General features: G+C 40.4%; 1 protein-coding gene across 1 annotated transcript in view; it reads right to left on the bottom strand.

The window, feature by feature from the left end:
• Positions 1–21,861, bottom strand: part of LOC138783023 (dynein axonemal heavy chain 3-like) — an 877,176-nt gene that overhangs the window by 11,869 nt on the left and 843,446 nt on the right. The window contains exons 71-74 of the mRNA XM_069957145.1: positions 15,684–15,821; positions 10,230–10,490; positions 8,691–8,783; positions 2,159–2,257 (exon numbers count right to left, since the gene is read on the bottom strand). Coding sequence (XP_069813246.1) covers positions 2,159–2,257; positions 8,691–8,783; positions 10,230–10,490; positions 15,684–15,821 — 591 coding nt within the window. The remainder of the gene's footprint in view (positions 1–2,158; positions 2,258–8,690; positions 8,784–10,229; positions 10,491–15,683; positions 15,822–21,861) is intronic.

Raw genomic sequence — 21,861 nt, 5'->3', positions numbered from 1 at the left:
AACCAACAAGTAGAATTGAATCTGTAAGTCTACCATATAAGTCTATGGAAGCAGCACTGGTGCATGAAGACGATGTAGATAATGCCTCCTAGGGGTTAACCCAGACCCCAGGGAGGAAATCACATGTCCTGTGATTACAAATGGAGGGGGGAAGAGGGAGCTAAGCATGGTGAGAGTGGACCCGAAGTAGAGGATTTTACATGTCCACAGCGGATAAGAATGGGGGAAAAAACAGTGACAGGGTGCAAGATAGGTTATACATGTATGTTAGACATAGTGAGGTTTTGGGAAGGGGGATTGTTTAGAATATTGTTTTTGTTACCCGTATAACCCCTTTAAAGTATCTTTCAATAGGCTAGCATTGCACTGACTTCTGTGGGTGTTGTATCATCTATATATACTTCCATTATTTCTTTGTAGCTCTTTTTGTGTTGTCAGGCTTAGTCACATGACCACTCTGTGATTTGTAAACTTCCTGTGATGGCAAGTTCAATATCTGTTTCCTGTTCCTTCCACTGAGCATAATCATGGGTGGAGTCATCAGGTGAGTGGGGCAGGTGTCCATCCTATGGGCTGGCTGGAAGTTCACATTGATTTCAGCCCTGCACCTGCAAGTAGAGCTAATACTGGAGATCAGTAGAAGCTGTAGCAGAAAGGGCAGCATGACATGGAAGAGAGCAGGGGCAGACAGTTAACTACCTTGTGGAAGGCACAGTGGTTAGCCTTGCTGTCTTCTAGTATTGGACTGCAACAAGGTAGTTATCAGACCCTGCTTTCCTCCATTTCATGCTGTCCTTTCTGCTACAGCTTTTACTGAGCTCCAATATTAGCTCTGTCTACAGGGGCAGGGCTAATATCAGTGTGAAATTACAGGCAGCCCATAGGAGGGATACCTGTCCCACCCACCTGATAACAAATCACAAGCAGAGTGGTCCTGTGCCTAAGAACACAAGAAAAGATAGAAATAAATAATGAATGTGTATATAGACATACAACACCCACAGAAGTCAATGCAATGCTAGTTTATTGAAGACTTCCGGACAACCCCTTTAAAGTGAATGTGTCACCTAAATTTTCTTTTACGGATTAGAGTCAGATACTAAAACTTTTTTTTTATTTCTAATTTGTTTCTATTTTTTATTTAAAAGTTTGCTTTATAGACGACAATAGACAGACTCTGTTCCCTTGAGATGGATGTAAAACATTACTGAGCATGCTCTGTGACCTTTGAAAAGGTCATTACAGAGGGAGCTTGTCTTGTACTGATGCTATATACTGGTGTTACATGTCACTGTAATACTATACAGATCACTTTATATCAGTCTCCTCTAACCACAACAGACACAACAGGAAGTCTCAGCTTAGTTTTAGCCCCAGTGGTGAGAATAAAAATGGCAAGATTTCAGGATTATTTTATAATATAGATGGAAAAATGGAAAATTGAAAAAATGCCACCCAAATTCTTAAAAAAAATATGTTTAAAGTTTTACTGTCGTTACAAAAAACTTTTGACATGTCATAGAGACATGTTAAAATTTTTTATTGGTTTAGTTCTGAGTATTCAGACCCGTATCAATCGAAAGAAGGAGCGGGGAGAAGACACGCTGCAGTTTGTCCGCTCTCCTGTCTGTGTTAGAAAGAGTCGGACTTACAATGGAATTTCATGGAGCCCAACTTTTTTCTAACTCAGAGCAGGGAGAGGAGGCGCTGCAGCACATCTTCTCTCGGCTCTATCTCTCAATCGCTACAGGTCTGAACACTCGGCCTGGACTGATCAAAACTTTTGACATTTCTTTATGTCTCTAACTTTTTTTTGTAATTACAGTGACACTTTAACATAAAAACATTATTTAAACCATAAGTCATTTTGTGTTGTCACATTCCCTTTCATGATGGAGACAGAAATAACAGCAAATGGATAAAAAAATGAATCCTGACCAAAGTGCAAACTGCTCTTCCATCCTCCCAGTTATGAATATATGATTTCTACAGTGAACAAACTTCTTGATAAAGTTTTAAATGTCACAAATATAATGTAATATATACAAATGAATTATATTCATGGCAGAAAATCTTAGTTTAGAAAAATGACAACGGAAACACGGTTTCTTTACAATAATATTTCAAATAAATCTTCCAAGAAACATGTAACTTGTACCTTGACTTCTTCTACATTAAAATCCTCTGGTATTTTTGACAGAATGTCAACTGTAAGTTCCTGGACAACTTCAGATGTTGATTTTCCACCTCCACTTGTCTAGACAGTAGACAGATGACATTACAAAGTTATTTAAAGATAGTGCTTTGTTACATACTCAACCAAAACAATGTGGATATGAAGCAAATAGTTCACAAAAATAATACCAATTTTCAAGTTTGCCAAGTAAAGCAGTCACAATAAAATTACAGTGCATTAAACCTGGCATATATTAAATTGTACTGCTAAATTCTGAAATTGCAACACCAAGAGGGGAAAGATGTGGAATTATGGAAATCACATTATTGGCCCCCTGATCCTTACAACAAACACATGGTTAGAGCTTATTTGTCGCACAATAAACTGCAGCACAGCTGCTGTGTGTTTTCAAATTCACCTGCTGGCGACACAGACCTGTGGCGTCCCAGGTAGCTAGGGACTCCATCGGGTATATGAGACATCACCCAGCCGGGAGCGAGACACAGAAGATCTGGAGTGCGCTCCTGCAGCGCAACCATTCTATGGCTGCCAGAACACACTCCTAGAGGTCTGAGGTGGCGCTCCAGCCAACAAGGAGGACATCGCTGCAGCATAGCCAAGTAAGGATGTAACATACTATTCTTGTAATCTGACAATTTCTGTGCACATCTTGCTGTCATTCCAGTTCCAAATTTATCTCCCAATCATTAGGACATGCAATGATGAACAGTACTAACACCTTGGCCTTTGCACTAGAAGTCTGCTGGAGTGATAAACCAAGGTCTCCCAGTTCAAGGATTCTGTCCCTCTCAGTATTAGACAAGTGGTGATAAGTGGCATTTCAATGAACAGGGGACATTGCACATTATGCTATACTGGCTTTATCCCATTTCTGAGGATTCATGTGAAAATAAATAGCTTTTGATCTGACTCTTTATAACAGTCCATTTTCTCTTTTAACCATTCTTATATACTTTTGGATGCGTGCTGTGAGTTATTATGCTAAAATAGGGCTCATTTTGTTTGAAAAGCCCAGTTTTCTTATATATGGAAGTGCATTTTGCTATAAAATGCTGTGCTAAGTCTCTGATTTCATTGTTCTTGTAGCTTGTGCAAGGCCTCCAGTCCCAGAGGCAGCAAAGCCCCACAAGTAGTAGTTAGTAGCTAGATTGTGGGTACAGAGTCACTTTAATTAAGTTGAAAAAAGGCAAAAGCTTGTACCCAGACCGCTTGTACCGTCAGAGAGCTGCTTTAAATCCAAGATCTGTCCTGAGGTCCGTTTGGCAGGTGATGCAGTTATTGTCCTAAAAAACAACCTTTAAACTTACAGCCCTGTGTCAAATTGGCTTGACCTAGAGTACCAATGCCCTAGGTGCGCACCCCCTCTCCATCCCTCCTCCCCGCCCTCCTCACCATTATGAACGCCCCTGGGTAGGATTTTTCCTATTCATCACCTGTCTGAACACTGTTCAGATGCCTTAACGGATCAGCACATGTGCAGTGTTCCAACAGGTGATGAATAGCAGAAAGTGTTCTAGAGGCATTCCTAATCATGAAGAGGGCGGGGAGGAGGGACGAAGAGGTGGAGCAATCCTAGGGCATGATTACTCTAGGACACGCAAATTTGACACAGTGCTGCAAGTTTAAAAATTGTTTTTTAGGACAATAAGTGCATCACCTGCCAAACGGACCCCAGGACAGATCTTGGATTAAAAGCACTTATCCGATGGTATGAGCTTTTTTTTTTTTTTTTGGGGGGGGGGTCCAGATTGTGGGTAGTGAGTCGCTTTAATAAAGTTGAAAAAAGGCAAAAGCCTATCAAGTTTAATGTACAGAAAACCTACTGTGCTGATCCAGAGGAAGGAAAAAACCCTTATGAGGCAGACGCCAATTGCCCCATCACAGAGAGAAAAATTCCTTTCGGACTCTAAAATGCCAGTCAGAATACTGTAAATCTCTGGATTAACATTCTATCACATGAAATCTAGTGCCCATAACCTCTCATATATTTTTCAAGAAAAGCATCCAGGCCTCCCTTGAACTTATTTAATAAATCAGCCATGACAACATCATGCGGCAAAGAGTTCCATAATCTCACTGCTCTTACAGAGTCTGTGCTGGTGGTGAAATATTTCCTCTGGATGTACAGGATGCCCCCTTGTCACGGTTACAGACCTAGGTGTAAAAAGATCACTAGAAAGATCTCTGTACTGTCCATTTATATATTTGTACATTGTGATCAGATCGCCCCTAAGATGTCTTTTTCCTAAACTAAATATCTCCAAACTTGACAACCTGTCTTGGTACTGTAACCCACCCATTTCTTTAATGACTGCGGCCGCCCACCCACTCCAGTTCAGCCATATCCTTCTAATATACCGGTGCCCAAAACTGTACACAGTGTTCCATGAGTGGTCTGGCCAGTGATTTATAGACCCGACACTGACCCCTGCAGCACCCCTCTAGTAACTGTGACCCAGAGTATGTTCCATCAATCACCACCCTCTGTTATCTATCACTCAGCCAGTTAGTTATCCATATATATATATATATATATATATATATAACGTAGAAAGGGAAGAGACGGCACTCCGAAATGAAGTGAAGGTGTATTTTATTCACCCAACACGTGTGGCAATGTTTCGACTCTGCTCTAGAGTCTTTCTCTAGATGAAGGGGACAGAAGTATAATAGAGGAGGAGGATTTCTGTCCCCGACCAGTAAAGACAAATAAGTGTATCCGGATTGGTGAAAGCGCAGTGGTTGGTGCTGTAGACACAGTGGTTGGTGCTGTTGATGTAGTTGTTGGTGCTGTTGACGCAGTTGTTGGGGCGGTTATTGGTGCTGTAGATGCAATGGTTGGTGCGGTTATTGTTGGTAAGGAAGATGCTGTTGGTGCGGTAGATGAAGTTGGGAATAAAGGTATTATGAAGCTTAGTAATCTTCAGGCAATGTGTACGAATGCTCGCAGCTTAGGAAACAAGATCTGTGAGTTGACGGCCATTATGTCTAGAGATGATTTGGACCTTGTTGCTGTAACAGAGACCTAGTTCAAAGAGTCTAATGATTGGGACATAGTTATACCGGCATATATTTTGTACAGAAAAAGACAGAGCAGAGAGAAGGGGAGGCGGGGTAGCCATTTATGTCAGGGATAGTCTTAAATCGACAGTCATCCAAAATACATATAAAGAGCTGGAGACTCTCTGGGTTTGTATGCAGTCCAAAGAGGGATCTGTTATTAGGATAGGTGTTATCTATAGGCCTCCAGGGCAAAGTGAGGACTATGATAACATGCTGATGGATGAAATTACTAAAATGTCATTAAAGGGGGACATTGTAGTAATGGGTGACTTGAACATGCCGGATGTGGATTGGAATATCCCTTCTGCACTTACATGTAAAAGCAAGAATGTAATGGAGGCCCTTACTGGGGCATCTTTAAAACAGCTAGTGAAGTCACCAACCAGAGGAGAGAACATTCTAGATTTAGTATTTACTAATAGAGATCGGGTGTCTGAAGTTAGAGTGGAAGAAAATTTAGGTTCCAGTGACCACCATGTCTATGGTTTGACGTACAAACTGACTACGTCCAATCCCATACTACAACAAGAGTATTGGATTTTAGGAAGACAGATTTTAATAAAATGGGGGAGTATTTAGATAAAGAATTAAGAGGGTGGGATAAAACATCGGAAGCGAGCACTCAGTGGGCAGAATTAAAAAATGCCATATTAAAGGCAACTAGACTATATGTACGAGAAGTTAGCAAAAGTAAAAGGAAGAAGAATCCATTATGGTTTACTAGAGAGGTTAAGGCCATTGTAAAGGGAAAAAAAGGCAGTGTGCAGGAAGTATAAGGAGACTGGGAATGAAGCTGACAGAGAGACGTATAAAATTATACAGAAGGAGGCAAAGCAGATTATAAATGCTGCTAAAGCCTCAAAAGAAGAACAAATGGCAAAATCTGTTACTGAGGGGAATAAAACCTTCTTCAGATATATAAGTGACAGGAAGAAGAATGGCTGCAGCATTACTAAAATAAGTAATGGGGAGAATACGTTTATTGATGGAGATAAGGCGGTCGCTGACTATTTGAATAGTTACTTCTGCTCAGTGTTTTCATAAGGCGGCCTTCACAATCACAGGATGGTTGGACACAGCATTGCCTCCAGCTATATGGGTTTGGCTCCAGTATTTTCAGAGGCTGAAGTTGCAGAGGAACTTGCCCGTTTAAAGCTGAATAAGGCGATGGGTCCAGATGGGATCCATCCCAGGGTTCTTAAAGAACTCAGATCTGTGATTGCTGCCCCCCTGACAGATCTGTTTAACCAATCCCTGCTAACAGGAGATGTCCCGGATGATTGGAGAACAGCCAATGTTATACCAATCCACAAGAAGGGGAATAGAGAAGAGCCCAGTAACTACAGGCCAGTGAGCCTGATATCTCTAGTAGTGAAAATGATGGAAACTCTTCTAAAAAAGAAAATAATGGATCACCTAAGAATCAACAATTTGATGGATCCAAACCAGCATGGCTTTACTGAGGGCCGATCATGTCAGACTAATCTCATTGATTTCTTTGATTATGCCACAAAAGTGCTGGATGAAGGTGGCGCTGTGGATATCGCCTATCTGGACTTCAGCAAAGCTTTTGATACAGTTCCCCATAAAGAGGTGATAGAGAAGTTGGAGAAAATTGGACTAAATCCCTGGATAGTTCAGTGGATTTGTGGTTGGCTGAAGGATAGATATCAGAGGGTTGTTGTTAATAGTGTATATTCTGAGCAGAGACTGGTTACAAGTGGTGTGCCACAAGGGTCTGTTCTGGGTCCTATTCTTTTTAATATGTTTGTAAGTGACATAGGAGAAGGATTGGTAGGTAAAGTTTGTCTGTTTGCTGACGACACAAAAGTGTGCAATAGGGTGGATAGTCCTGGAGGTGTCAGTAATATGGAAAATGATTTAGCTTTGCTATATAAGTGGTCCAAACAGTGGAAATTAAAGTTCAATGTTTCCAAATGTAAAATAATGCACTTGGGGAGAAGGAATCCTCTATCCGAGTATCACATCGGCAGTACTGTGTTGGAAAAGACTTCAGAAGAGAAGGATTTAGGGGTAATGATTTCTGACAGCCTTAAAATGAGTCACCAGTGCAACCAGGCGGTGGGGAAAGCAAATCGTATGCTGGGGTGTATAGCTAGAGGTATAACCAGTAGGAAGAGAGAGATTGTGATCCCGCTGTATAGAGCTCTGGTGAGACCACATCTGGAATACTGTGTCCAGTTCTGGAGACCTCACCTAAAAAAGGACATCGATAAAATAGAACGGGTCCAAAGACGAGCTACAAAAATGGTGGAGGGTGTGAGGCATAAACCATATCAGGAAAGACTTAAAGATTTGAATCTGTATAGTCTGGAGGAAAGACGGGAAAGGGGGGACATGAGTGAAACATTTAAGTATGTTAAGGGACTAAATAAGGTTCAAGAGGGGAGTGAGTAAAAGAGGACACAGTGAGAGGTTAGTTGGGGGAAAGATCAGAAGTAATGTAAGAAAATATTATTTTACTGAAAGAGTAGTAGATACCTGGAACAAACTTCCAGCAGAGGTGGTTGGTAAATCTACAATAACAGAATTTAAACATGCCTGGGATAGACATATATCTATCCTAAGATAATAAGAAAGAAAATACTAAAAGGGCAGACTAGATGGACCCAGTGGTCTTTTTCTGCCGACAATATTCTATGTTTCTCAAGCCAATATATATATATATATATATTTTTTTTTTTCTCCTAGTCCAAGCATCCTGGGACTAGTTTTAAGAAACTTTGTTATTGGGTTTATTAGCCAAAAAATGAATTTTTTATCATGAAAAAGCAGTTTGAAGCTCTCCCCCTGTCTTCATTGTTCTCCTATGGAGAGAGGGAAATGAGACACCAAAACAGTACAACAAAGAGTTAATTAAAAGCTACATGACCGGGCTCTCTCCTCTGATGTCACCACTGACCTATCTGACCTCTGAAAAGCACTCTGAATAGCTTTCCCGCTGAGTAATCCTTTGTTCTCTGTTTTCTGCTGCTGACATTTCTCCGCAGTCTCTCCTCCCCCCTCCCTTCTCCATAGCACAGACAGGACGCGTCTGATTGAGATTTCCTGATTCTGAGCAGTGGATGACAGAAAGGAGTCTCTTTAAATGCAGATAATGGCATATTTGCCTAATAAACCCAATTAAAAAGTTTCTTAAAATCGCCTGGACTATTGATTTCTGCAAAAAAAAAATTCACGACAGTGACTCTTTAACATACAGTAAACTTGTGTGTAATTTGTAACCACATGCAGATCTCTTTGCTAGGTCCAATTTACCCTAGTTCCATTTAGGATTTTTTATTAACGTTTTTAGTTTTGTTATTAAACACAGTTTTTTTTAATTATTTTTAGACCTATTGCCAAATTAGCAATGGAAATTATAATTGAATCTTATATTATAAAATAGTAACTGTAGTATGTTTATTACCTGTTTTGGTAAAGTTTTAAGGATCCAATCAAATAATTCTGCAGTCTCCTTCTGTTCCCGGGTGATACTTCCATTCACATGTAGTCCAAATACCTACATAAAGTAACATTCCAGATATTTATTCAGTAAAGGCATGTAATCCCACATTTATCCCTCAGGACATTTGAAAGGCACTAGGGAAGTGTAGACTAATTCTAACTAATCTGCCTTTCAGGTAGTCACATCCTTCAATCATCCACTGGTGAATCTTCACTTTCATATTCCATTCTGTTTATCTTGTTATTCTCATAAAGTCACAGCTCATTGCTAGCCGACTGAAGTGGGTTCACAAGAAGACAGTTATTTTTTAATTCTCTGACACTGGGTTGTGATTCTATATAACAGGTTTACGATTATAGCACTCTACAGATTTAGGCTGGGTTCACACTATGTATATTTTAGTCAGTATTGTGGTCCTCATATTGCAACTAAAACCAGGAGTGGATTGAAAACACAGAAAGGCTCTGTTCACACAATGTTGAAATTGAGTGGATGGCTGTCATTTAATGGCAAATATTTGCTGTTATTTTAAAACAACGGCTGTTGTATTGAAATTATGGCAGTTATTTACTGTTATATGGCGGCCACCCACTCAATTTCAACATTCAAGACAAGGACAGATCCTTTCTGTGTTATCCATCCACTCCTGGTTTTGGTTGCAATATGAGGACCACAATACTGACTGAAATATACGTAGTGTGAACCCAGCCTCAATGGAAAAAAAAATTGGGGGGGCATGCTAAGCTGACATGCTAAGCTTATTCAAAGAGTCAGTATGATTCCAATAATATCAACTTTGTATACTTTTGTTTTGTGCTACTATAAAAAAAAGGAAAACAAAAAACTTTGTGTACCACCTTGTTTTGCCCCCTATAAGTTTCCACCTATGAAACATATTTATTTGTGGTGTGATTTTGTATTTTGGCATATGCATTGCTCTAGGTTATCAGCAATCTGCTGGTAAAGTCTGCCATAGGCCTATCAGAAGTCTCAGGCTTCCATAACCACGAATCAGCACCACATGATTACATTGTGGAAGTGCCAATCAGACCCCTAAACACCAGGACGAAAACTTTCAAGGCTGCAATTGTGAGCTACATTCAGTTAGTAGAACATTGGGATTGGTTCTTTATATTTTATTACTTGTAAACAGCTAAAACTGGTAGTAATATTGATAAGCTGCATGGAATATAAAAGGAAAGGTTATCTAGGATACCTTTGTTTAGTAAGCTGCTTTCAATGTTAATATGTTAACAATGCAAATTGTTAAATATATTACTTCTATAATACTAATATTACTCCGGTAATAATAATTTGACATAAGTAAATGGGCTTTGTCTCATGAATACATTTATATACAAAGAATATAATATAATTAATCTGGAAAGTATGGTTTAATCTTAATTAGTAACAGGAAGCTGATTACTGTTCAGAATTGTTTCTGTTAATTGGCGGCAATGTTACTTGACATCTATTAAAGTTTATTATTAGACCACATACCTCTGGATCTGCGTTGAGTGGTAGGCTTTTTATGTATTCCATATAGCTGTCATGGGTACCATTCTTTGGAACAAAGTATTTTCCACTGGGAGAAAACATATAATGGTCTTCAGTAATTACAGCTTCACAAAGAAATAAGTCTAGCAAGCTTAAAAGAAGACGCCTGTCGTGCTCATCTGTTACTCTTCCTCCATAGTTGCATTCTCCAGTTAGATAAATGATGGCATCAAGAGGGGTTTCATTGTAGTCATTGAGGAACCTCTACAATAGGCAGGATAAAAAGTCATCACAGTTATCCCAAACTTACTACAATATCACATTGTATTGTCCTAATTAAAGGTGGCAGGAATTGTTGTTAAAGTCAGAATACATTTACCATGGGCATCATTTCCCTATTTTAATTTTGATACTATGAGGTGGGATATGTCTGAAACCTTCAAATCTGTTAAAGGTTTAATTAGGGTTCAGCAGGGAAGTGTTTTATTAAGCAACTAAATATAAGAACGAAAGGAAGAACAATCATAGGTAAGTTGGAGGACTGAAACATTGTCACAAAACATAAATTTGCTGATATGGTCGTAGATGCTTAGGACAAACTTCATACGAATGTGGTTGGAAATTCAGTAGTTAGTGAATTTAGCTAGTTTTCATTGCACCAATTTTATTTTTTCCCCTCTTTGTTTTTTCTACCTTACATTCTAAGATCCATACCGTTTTTTCTATTGACAGAGTTGTATGTGGACCTATTTTTACAGACGAGTTACACTTATTATAAACACCTTTTATTTTACCATATAATGTATTAACTGTATGTAATGACTAGAAAAAGAAAAACATTAGTGTAGTTAAATTGAAAAGAAAAACACAATTGCACTTTTTTGTGTGGTGATTGATTTTTCTGAGTTCACTATACTGTAAAAATTCTGCTGTCAATCTACTAGGTTTCTGTTTTATAGTGTAAAATGAATGTACACCTTTGAGCTTGAGGGCAGTGGATTCACATGTTTAAAGCTTTGGTTGCTTGTGTTGAGAAGAGCAGTGTATGATATATGAATGATAGGGCTCATGCTCACAGCTGTAAAGAGGGGTATGGTAAGAATTCACATAATGGTGACTATAGCCTACATACTGGCCCATACTATAGTTATTTAAAAAAAGACATTTTTTTGTTAATAAATAATCACATCATCCATCATGATATTGCCCAGTTATTTTACCTTAAAAAGTTGTGCTGTTCAGACCTGGACTCACCATTTGCCCATGGCGGCTCACAGCAGGCCACCCCTAGCTTTCTGATTCTAGCTAGCATCAGAATATTCTGTGTATACTGTTCTCTCTGTAGAATGTGGTGAAGTGGTCTTGGACAGTTGGATAAGAAAAGGAAAGAGACAGTTCTGAAGAAGGAGGACTCAAAAGTAAGGGTACACCTGTATCTGAATATATGTTTAACTCTTTCTTGTGTTGTTGTAGTTTAACTTCTTAATGACCACGGATATGCCTTTTTACAACGGTCATTAAGGGACTTTATTCTAGACCATTGCCTAGAGTAAGGAATTATGGGCTCCCCGTGCAGGGAAAGCTGGAGCTCGTCTGTTACTATGAGAGACGCTCAGACCAGGGTTGAGGGAGGATGCAGGAAGAGGAGGAGCTGAGGTGAGCTCTCCTGCCCCCTGATCGCGCTGGATGGCTAAGAGCTGAAGGTGTCTGAGCCTCTGCGATGGAACCCGTTAATGGTTCCTTCTAAGCTGGCGGAAAGTCTGCTGTGGTGCCGGAGTACGCATAGCTATGTGAATATGAGCCCGGTGTGAGAGGCAGGGCGGTTGATACGGAGGAGCCAGGGTGAGCACCCTTTGAAAGAGACCTTACCCAGTGACTGGAGCCGGAATAGTCGCTGGAAGTCCGAGGGGGTGTCGGGTGAGAGACGAGCCGACTCGGGCCAAGGTGCAAGCCGGGATTGAGACACGTGACGAAGACGCGGTCACGTGGGAGCGTGGGACCCGAAGTGAGAGTCGGGTACACTCGCCGGAGCTGGCTAGGCTGAGAGACGAGCCGACTCGGGCCAAGGTGCAAGCCGGGATTGAGACACGTGACGAGGACGCGGTCACGTGGGAGCGTGGGACCCGAAGTGAGAGTCGGGTTCCCTCGGCCGGAGCTGACTAGGTGTCTCGAGCCCTACGAGTCCCGGGAGTCTACTGAGGGCCCTGGAGGAGCCGGTGAGAGAGGCCCAGGGCCAGGTGAGAGACTCGTGGAGGTCTGCCGCTTAGAGCGGTGAAGGATTGCGGACTGAGGACCACGTGGGGACAGCTACAAGGGGTGAGATCCCTCCATTTATGTTTTTTTTATGCTACCCTGTGAGGACATGGCACATTACACAGCACATAAATAATGCAGTACGCTAGCTGTTGATGCAATTTTATGCATACGTTTGTATGGAGCTAAGAAGAGCTGGGCTACTGTTTGTGTTACTGCTGCAAAGCATTTATACTTTACCTCTACTGGCATTGAGAAGTGAGCAGGACTAAGTAAAGGAACTGAACTGTGCATTAACGCAATATAGTACCAGCATTTTGCCAAATCTGAGACCATTGTACGGTTGTCTATATCATATCCCCGTTGACATAAAAGAAGAAAGTGGTACCATGAAAAGGAATTAAGTTGTGGGTTTATGCAACACAGTACCAGTATTTTGCAAATCCAGAACTGTCTCCTGGCTAAGTTCAGACTGGACCTTAACTATGACAGACGCTGTCTATAGATTAACCCTTTACATGCTGTAACTGTCACAGACTGTGACATGTAAAGAGTATCAAGCAGTGTAGTTACCTATAGGCATCTAAATGAAGTTGTCTCTGATGGCAATGGGTCTTCATAGCAGCTGAGGGAGTCTTCTGAAGGCCTCCAGGGCTGCTATGGATGCCTGTGTTCCTGGCTGTGTCTACAGGTATAGTGCATATTGCTGACCTGCTGAATTAAGCATGTATTACACTGCACTAGGTGATTAGTAAAGTGTACTACTGTAGTGATCTAAAGATACAACTTCTAGTAACTGTAAAAGTTGATAGAAAAAGAAAAAGAAAAATGGACTCTGTACCCACAACCCCCCTTCTAATTCCGCTTGTACCGTTGGATAGCTGCTTTTAATCCAAGATCTGTCCTGGGGTCTGTTCTGCAGGTGATGCGGTTATTATCTTAAAAAATGACCTTTAAACTTGCACCCCTGTGTCAAACTGGTGTGGCCTAGAGTTTCTGTGCCCTAGGATTGCCACACCCCTCCGTCCCCCCTCCCGCCCTCCTCATCATAAGGAATGCTCCTGGGCTTGATTTCTCCTATTCATCATCTGTGTGAACACTGCACATGTGCTGGATCATTGAGGCACCTATGCAGTGTTCAAACAAGTGGGGATTAGGAGAAATCAAGCCCAGGGGCATTCCTAATGATTAAGACAGTGGGGAGGAGGGACAGAGAGGCATCGCAGGCCTAGGGCACAGACACTCTAGACCATGCCAATTTGACACAGGGCTGCAGGCTTAAAAGTAGTTTTTTAGGACAATAACTGCATCACCTGCCAAACGGACCCCAGAACAGATCTTGGATTAAAAACAGCTATCCGATGGTTCAAGAGGTTTTGGGGGGAAGATTGTGGGTACAGAGTCGCTTTAACAACCAGAATGTATGCCCAGGGAAGGGGTTAATATAGGGAGTTTTGAAGGATGTTATCAAATACTGCAAACATTTGCCAAAGCTTATTGTGCACCACTGTTTGTTTTTGCAATGTGTGGTAGGGAGTAATACAGTATGTGGGCTGCTGAGGTTTGTGTGCACTTAATCCACAACAGGCCCTAGTGCCATCCTTATAAAAATGAAATTGGATATTATAAGTAATTTTCCAACTATGTACTAGATATATATATATATATATATATATGCATTTTAATTAAAATTTTAATGAAGCATTACAATATATGTTAGAAGATACTTAAAGTACATTCAGTACATTCAGTACATTCGGTAATATCTATAAATAATATTATTTATTCAATGTTTGCCTTATTTACTTTCTTCACCACTGGGTGGCAATCTTTAACTAGAGATTTTTTCCAACTTTATTTTTCATTTTAAGTGTGGATAGAAAGAAGATTAGATAGATAGATAGATAGATAGAAGATAGATAATACACAGATAGAATTACTGTGAAATTATCACATTTTGCTATATTTGTTATATAAATGTATAAAGTTTTCCATTATTTGATCATTATAGAGGGCTGTAAAGGAGGAGCCTTCATTATTTTAAGCCTACATAATGATGCACATGTCCATTTAAAAAAAAAAAGTTTTATTAAACCCTTCTGTTTTGTGACCATACAGACAGATAACAATTTCATCTTGATGATCTGATACTGTCATGTGGAATAGGAGCTGCGGTAAAAGACCGCTGCTATCTTCTATTGGCTGCCCGGACAATCTAGCGATCCCCCCGGGCAGCCCCCCCGCAGCTCCCCCTCTCCCCCCCCCCCGCTCTTACCTTCTACACGTGTGCCGACACGTGTGATAGCTCTGGCAGCGAACGGTGAAGAGGGAGCAAGCAAGATCTGACAGCGCTTGTTTGCTTCTCAACATCGCCCCATGTAATAAGGGCTTAAAGCGACTCCGTACCCACAATCTGTCCCCCCCAAACCACTTGTACCTTCAGATAGCTGCTTTTAATCCAAGATCTGTCCTGGGGTCCATTTGGCAGGGGATGCAGTTATTGTCATAAAAACAACTTTTAATCCTACAGTGCTGTGTCTAACAGCCAGGGCTTACATTTGTATATGCATTAGGCTGGCACACCCTCTCTGTCCTTCCTCGCCACCCTCCTCATCATTAGGAATACTCCAGGCAGATTGCTTTCTATTCCCCACCTGTGGCAGCCCGGCACATGGGCTGGATCGTTAATACACCTGTGCAAAGCTCAAACAGCAGTAAATGTTTCTGGATCATTCCTAATATTGAGGAGGGTGGGGAGGAAGGACAGAGAGGTGGTGCCAGCCTAATGCATATACAAATGTAAGCCCCGGCCGTTAGACACAGCGCCGCAGAATTAAAAGTTGTTTTTAGGAGAATAACTGCATCACCTGCCAAATGGACCACATGACAGATCTTGGATTAAAAGCAGCTATCTGAAGGTACAAGTGGTTTGGGGGGGACAAATTGTGGGTATGGAGTCGCTTTAAGAAGTAATATACTTTCTTTCAGATTTTTGCCAACCTGCAAGTATACATAAATAATCACTTATAAATTGAAGATTCCACCTTACTCTTTCACCATGCTGTGTTTTAGTATGTCAGCTACCCGACCATTTAGATGGATTCTATCTGTGCATAATAATTGATCTGTTTATACTGATTTCTTTATCCATCATACAATATAGTGCTTCATTTTATAATATGTAGCATAGTTTGCACAAATTACCTGGAGTTGCTTGGCACTGATTTTTAAGTCTGAGTCATTAAATTCATAGGGTATATTCCAACCAAGAGACCCATATGTGCGCCTCTCTTGAACGAGAGCGTGGAAAAAACACAATCCAAATAAAAGCTTCTTAAAAACCTAAGGAGGCAAACATATATGTTAACTAGAATTTCTAAGTCTCACAGACAGATCAACATGTATTTTAAGATGATGACTATTAAAGGCATCAAATACACAAGTTGCTTTGGATGAGCTTTGTTGCTTTTGTCCAACACATAGATTGCTTTAGTGCTCTCTCACAGCACCTGAGCCTACTGCGGAATCTTTTCAATTCTCGTACTACCAGGACAAAACCAAGCTAACCTCCATGGGACTTTATAATGAGAGTTGGTGTAGCAGGCCTCACCGGCTACATGCCAGGTGTCAGACTTGATCAGCAGAAGTCATGGTTGTATTTGAATGACATGTCACAGCTGAATGGCGCTAATGGGAAAAATTCTACTTCATTTTGTTACTACTGAAATGGATAAAATGTTTTACTTTGTTTTTTGGAGGCTTCTCCTTTAAATAAAAGAATATTCAAAGACAAAAACTGCCATTGTCCATTTCACATTTTACATTTACATTTTACATTTCTAAAGGTCATTTTCCTATTCTATTAACCCCTTCAGGACCAGTCTAGATTGAACCTTAAGGACCAGAGCCTATTTTTTAAAATCTGACCTGTCTTGCTTTATTTGTTTATAGATCTGTGATGCTATAACTTGTCCTAGACAATTTTCTTGTGAAAAATGTCCACATTTTTCCCTGTAAATTTATTATTAGCATTGGGGGCTATGGGGATTAACCCTTTGAGGACCAGGCCCAAAATGACCCAGTGGACCGCGCAAATTTTGATCTTTGCGCTTTCGTTTTTCCCTCCTCCCCTTCTAAGAGCTCTAGCACTTTCAGTTTTCTATCTACACGGCCATGTAAGGGCTTTTTTGTTACAGGAATAGTTGTACTTTGTAATGGCGTACCATATTTATGACGGAATCCCAAATATACTATTTATGAAGATATAAATAGGTGAAATCGTAAAAAAGAATGCAATATGTTAACTTTTTGGGGGTTCCTGTGTCTATGTAATGCACTGTATGGTAAAAGTGACATGATACTATTATTCTATAGGACAGCCCGAACACAACCATATGCAGGTTTACACAGATTCTCTAATGTTATATATATTTTTTTAATGAAATCCTTTTTTATGGCAGTTAAATATTTATAAAATAGGCCTATTGTGACGCTTATAACGGTTTTATTTTTCACCTATGGGGCTGTATGGGGTGTCATTTTTTCTGCCATGACCTCTATTTTTTATTAATACCATATTTGTAAAGATTGGACCTTTTGATCACTTTTTATAATTTTTTTTTATATATAATGTAACATAAAATCAGTAATCCACGCACTTTTTCCCCTCTTTTCGTGTACGCCGTTCACCGTTCGCAATGATGTTTGTTATATTTTAATAGATCGGACAATTACGCACGCTACGGTATATTATATGTTTATTTATTTTTATATGTTTTATTTATATAATGGGAAATGGGGGTGATTTAGACTTTTATTAGGGGAGGTGCTTTAGGGGTAGTGTGTTGGTGTTTTTAACTTTTTTTTTTACATTATACTTATTTGAAGTCCCTTTGGGGGACTTGTACATACATTACTTGGATTTTTACACTGATCATTTCTATACCGTAGGCATAGCATTAATCAGTGTTATCGGCGCTCTGCTCATTAAGCCTGCCTGTGCAAGCTCAGTGACCAGAGCGCCGATCAGACCGCACGAAGGGAGGTGAGAGACCTCCGGCGGTCCGTTTTACCGATCGGGACTGTCTGACAGTCTGACTGCGGGGGTCCCGATTGGTAAGTGACAGGGGACTCTCCCTGTCACTTAAACGCCGCGGCCGCTGCAGCGTGTCATTAACGGTGAGGTGCCGGCTGCTAATTGCAGCCGGCCCCCACCTGCTATGAAGCGCGCTCCGCTCCGGAGTGCGCTTCATACCTCAGGACGTACTGGTACGTCCAGGGTCGTCTGGGAACAGACTTCCAGGACGTACCGGTACATCCTAGGTCGCCTAGGGGTAAATGTTTATTATACTTTATTATTTATATTGTTGCATGTGTTTTTTTTACATTTTTACTGTGCCACCATGGGGACTTCAATATCTGATAGCCAGTTGAGAGGCACATTACATTGCAGTACAATCTGCCTGTCAGAGGTACAGCTGATCAGGCTCTGCCTTAGGGCTGAGCCTGATTAGCCACTGTAACTATGACACCAGTGGCCTCCGATTGTCATAGCAGCCATCAGACAGCCACTTGTGAACTGCCCCAATGTGAACAGCCCTGATCTGAGCAGAGGGAGAATTCTCCCTCTGCTCAGCCCTATAGATGCAGAAGTTGCACTGATCACAGGGGAATCTGTAAGCTCTATCTTCCGCTGAGTGCTGCAGATACTGTTGGATAGCTACTTTATACATGATTTTCTTGAAGCTGATAGTAGTTGCCAAACTTATAAAATATTTTTTTATTTTTAAGCCAAAGGTCAAGAAGATGGTGCCAAGCTGCTCTTGTGCCACAGCCTGGCACACCTCCTTGCTCTTTCTCACCTTCCACCTCTACCTTGACTGACAGTGGTCTGTAGGTCAGTCAAAAGGGAATGGGAGGGGATGGCAAACAAAGGAACATGTGGCTGTGGCACTTGAGCAGCTTGGCACCACCTCCTTGATATTTGGCTTAGAAATCAATAGACAATTTTACACATTTGTCAACCACCATCACTTCCAGGAAAGAATCTTATTTTTCACACCCTAACAGCTACCCAATGGTGCCTGCAGCACTTAGGAGGAAAATAGCTGACAGATTTTCTTCAACTGCAAATAAATAGTTTGCAGAATTACAGTCACTATCAGTATCACACACCAGTCTGTGTGCGCTTAACCTGGAAATCTACCCCAGTGGCAATATGGCATAGATTTCCACCAAATTGCAGTAGTTTGAATGCTATTTCTACATAAAACAATGATGTCTTTGCAGTTTGTCCCATTACTGCATACTAGCATTGTCAGTATACTAACAGGAACTTATCCCCCTCATTCCTCCTGGTAGGGTTCTACATTTTTCATTGTTTTTGTAATACACTGTAGTATTTGCTGCTATGCTTTGTACAATCTGTGCATTCATTATTGTATATTGAAATGCATCTACTCGTAAAATGCCTGATATACAACACCTCTATCTACATATTCCATTCTACACAGGACAGCATTCTTCAGGCTAATGTTCAAAAGAAAACAAGAAGTCTGATGTGACCTTAGTACAGAATAAAACTTGACTGTTAGAGTTGGGAGTAAGGAGCATTTTTTTCCGGAAAATCTCATATAGAGCTTAACTTCTCCGAAACCCACTGTTCTTTTATTATTCTGGGAGATCTTAATGCTATTGCAAAGGTCACTCAGTGTGCGAGAATTCTTAGCTTTCCTGTCTGTAGAAATCACTTGAGGGGGGAAGTAACTAAGAGACGTGAACAGCCTAGTTACATTATATGTATGCCTTGTCTTGGTTGGTGTATGAAATGCTTGCAAATTGAATATAAGTAGATTAGATTTATTTGTTTTTTCCTGTAGCTTGAGTCTTTGTAAAAAAATATTTTTCTTTTCTTTTTCTTTATTCTTAGAAATGGGAATAAAAATGTATTTGGCACCAGTATAGTTACATATGAAGAAAAAAAGATCAAGAACAGATGACACTTAAATATAATTCAGAAATGTATCTTAACAAAACCCAATATGTAATATTATTTAAACACGTGTGGAGGGAAAGCTCTTGTTATTGTAAATAGCTTTCTATAGCTGTAGGCCAACAATATCTGTGTAACACAAACTGTCCTCTGAACACATATTTTTGTACAGGCAAATATGTAAGCCTTACGATATATGTATAACAACGCCTCACACAATATAATAAGTGACACAATATAACCCCTCTATGACGCTGCTCCATTAAAATCACCGCCGGCACTGTTCTATACATGGGCAATACTTAAAGCCAATGTACCTGATGGTACATTCACTTTAATAACTGATGGCCTACTCCCCAAAGTTGAGTGTGTGCTCAGAGTGATAAAATCTTTTTTACAGTTTCCTAGATTAAGACCCCCAAAGGTCTTTAGAATGGTGGGGTATAAGTAAGCATACATTTAAAGGGGTATTACCATCCCATCTATTATAATTATACTTGTAGGGTTGTTTGTATTTCTCCCTATATTGACAGTTTGTTGTCTTAGTTATTGACCACCTCTCTGCTCTAAAAGCAGTGGTATAGCTGCTATATTTTACAACATATATACACTATGGGGGAGATTTGTTAAAGGGGTACTCCGGGCTAGCAGTACTTTTAGTCCATGGTCGGGGAGGGGATGGATATATAAGGCGCCGGTCACTTACCTCCCTGGTTCCATCAATGGGTCCCAGATCGCACCGCCCCATTCTCCCATCCCGTGGCCACTTCCTGGTGTGAGCTGCGACTTGAGACGTGACGTCTCAAGGCAGCTCAGCTATTCAGCGGCCAAGGTGGGAGACCTCCATCTACAGGCTACTGCAGATGGAGGTGTGAGCAGCATGCTAGGTCTTCCACACTACTAACTTTTTGTCCATTCTCATCTAAGGAAGAGATAGTGTGCCTTGAAACGCGTTTATAATTATTTGACTATTAAATAAATTTACCCCATTGGATACAAAATCTGTGCTTATGGTTGATGTGTTTTTGAAGTTTGGATTGTCCTGACATCCCCCCATGCGTGGATGTACTACTGTGGAGCTACGGCTGGTATCTTTACTTCACTCTACTCACATATATTTGCTGAAGTGGTAGTGGCTGTACACAACCCGATCAGGTGAGCCTTCAATCGGTGTCACATTATTGCCTTTCTTTGGTTTCTTTTGTCTGTGTTACACACTATGGAGGAGAGTTATCAAACATGGTGTAAAATGAAACAGGCTCAGTTGCCCCTAGCAACCAATCATGTTCCACTTTTCATTCCTCACAGACTCTTTGGAAAATTAAAGGTGGAATCTGATTGGTTGCTACCAGTAACTGAGCCAGTTTCACTTTACACCATGTTTGAAAATTCTTCAACATTTGTAAAAACAAGAATTGTATTATGAAAATACCTAAGACATTTTAATTCTGTCCTATAAAAGAAGTGTTATTTGGGCTTTTTATGCACGTTTTTCAAAGTCTAAAAGCAGAGTGTTGTGCTATATAAATAGAGAACAAGTTGTACATATCAGGCCTGGCAAAGAACTTTGACTAACACTGCTTGCAGTGTACAAAGCAGATAAATGGGTAAAATGGCTATGGACACCTCCGATGAAAGTATGCAATGCATGCCACCGTATAGGCATAAATGTCTGACATCACCTTATTACAGAAAAAAAAACATTTTCTTTGATTAACGATAAACAATTAAAAAAAAAAACTATTTTGGGAACAACCTAAAATTGTTCACCATAATACATGGAACAATCGTCATTTATAATTAAAATTGTAATTATGATTGTAACTATCATTTATATACTCTAGTATACGATCCATCATAATAACTAACAATGTGTACATACACCAAAAGATTAGCAATCAATTAGTGAAAGATTAACAATGATTTTATAGTCATCTGAAAAAATGTGATCACATAGGAACAATTTTTTTTAGCGTTTGATCATTAGATTCATGCACACGGAAAGATTATTGTTTCATTTCAAACAATATTTCGATTTTATTGCCTGATAATCTTTCAGTGTAATAGGGCCCTTAGAGTTGGAAGCAAGAAGAAGAGTATTCCGGAAAGCTAAGCACAAAAAACATAATTACATCCTTGGGGCTCATTGACATGATCCATGCTGCGATCCAGAGGATCGCGGCACGGATCCCCTAGCCAGACACCCCCCTCCGCACCGATCCTCCAGGCTGCAGAGATGACAGGAGAGCATGATGTGCACTCCTGTCATCACATCTGCTACTCACCTATTCCCCTGTGCAGACTGGCTACAAGCACTCACCAGAAGTGGCCTGGACAATGCTGCTGGGAGAAGAAGGCATCGTAGTCCTGGGCACTTCTGGTGAACATGTA

Source organism: Dendropsophus ebraccatus, chromosome 1 (genome assembly GCF_027789765.1).
Source record: "Dendropsophus ebraccatus isolate aDenEbr1 chromosome 1, aDenEbr1.pat, whole genome shotgun sequence".
Classification (NCBI taxonomy): domain Eukaryota; kingdom Metazoa; phylum Chordata; class Amphibia; order Anura; family Hylidae; genus Dendropsophus; species Dendropsophus ebraccatus.
Note: the sequence above shows the minus strand (reverse complement) of the source record. Positions and strands in the feature narration are given on the sequence as shown.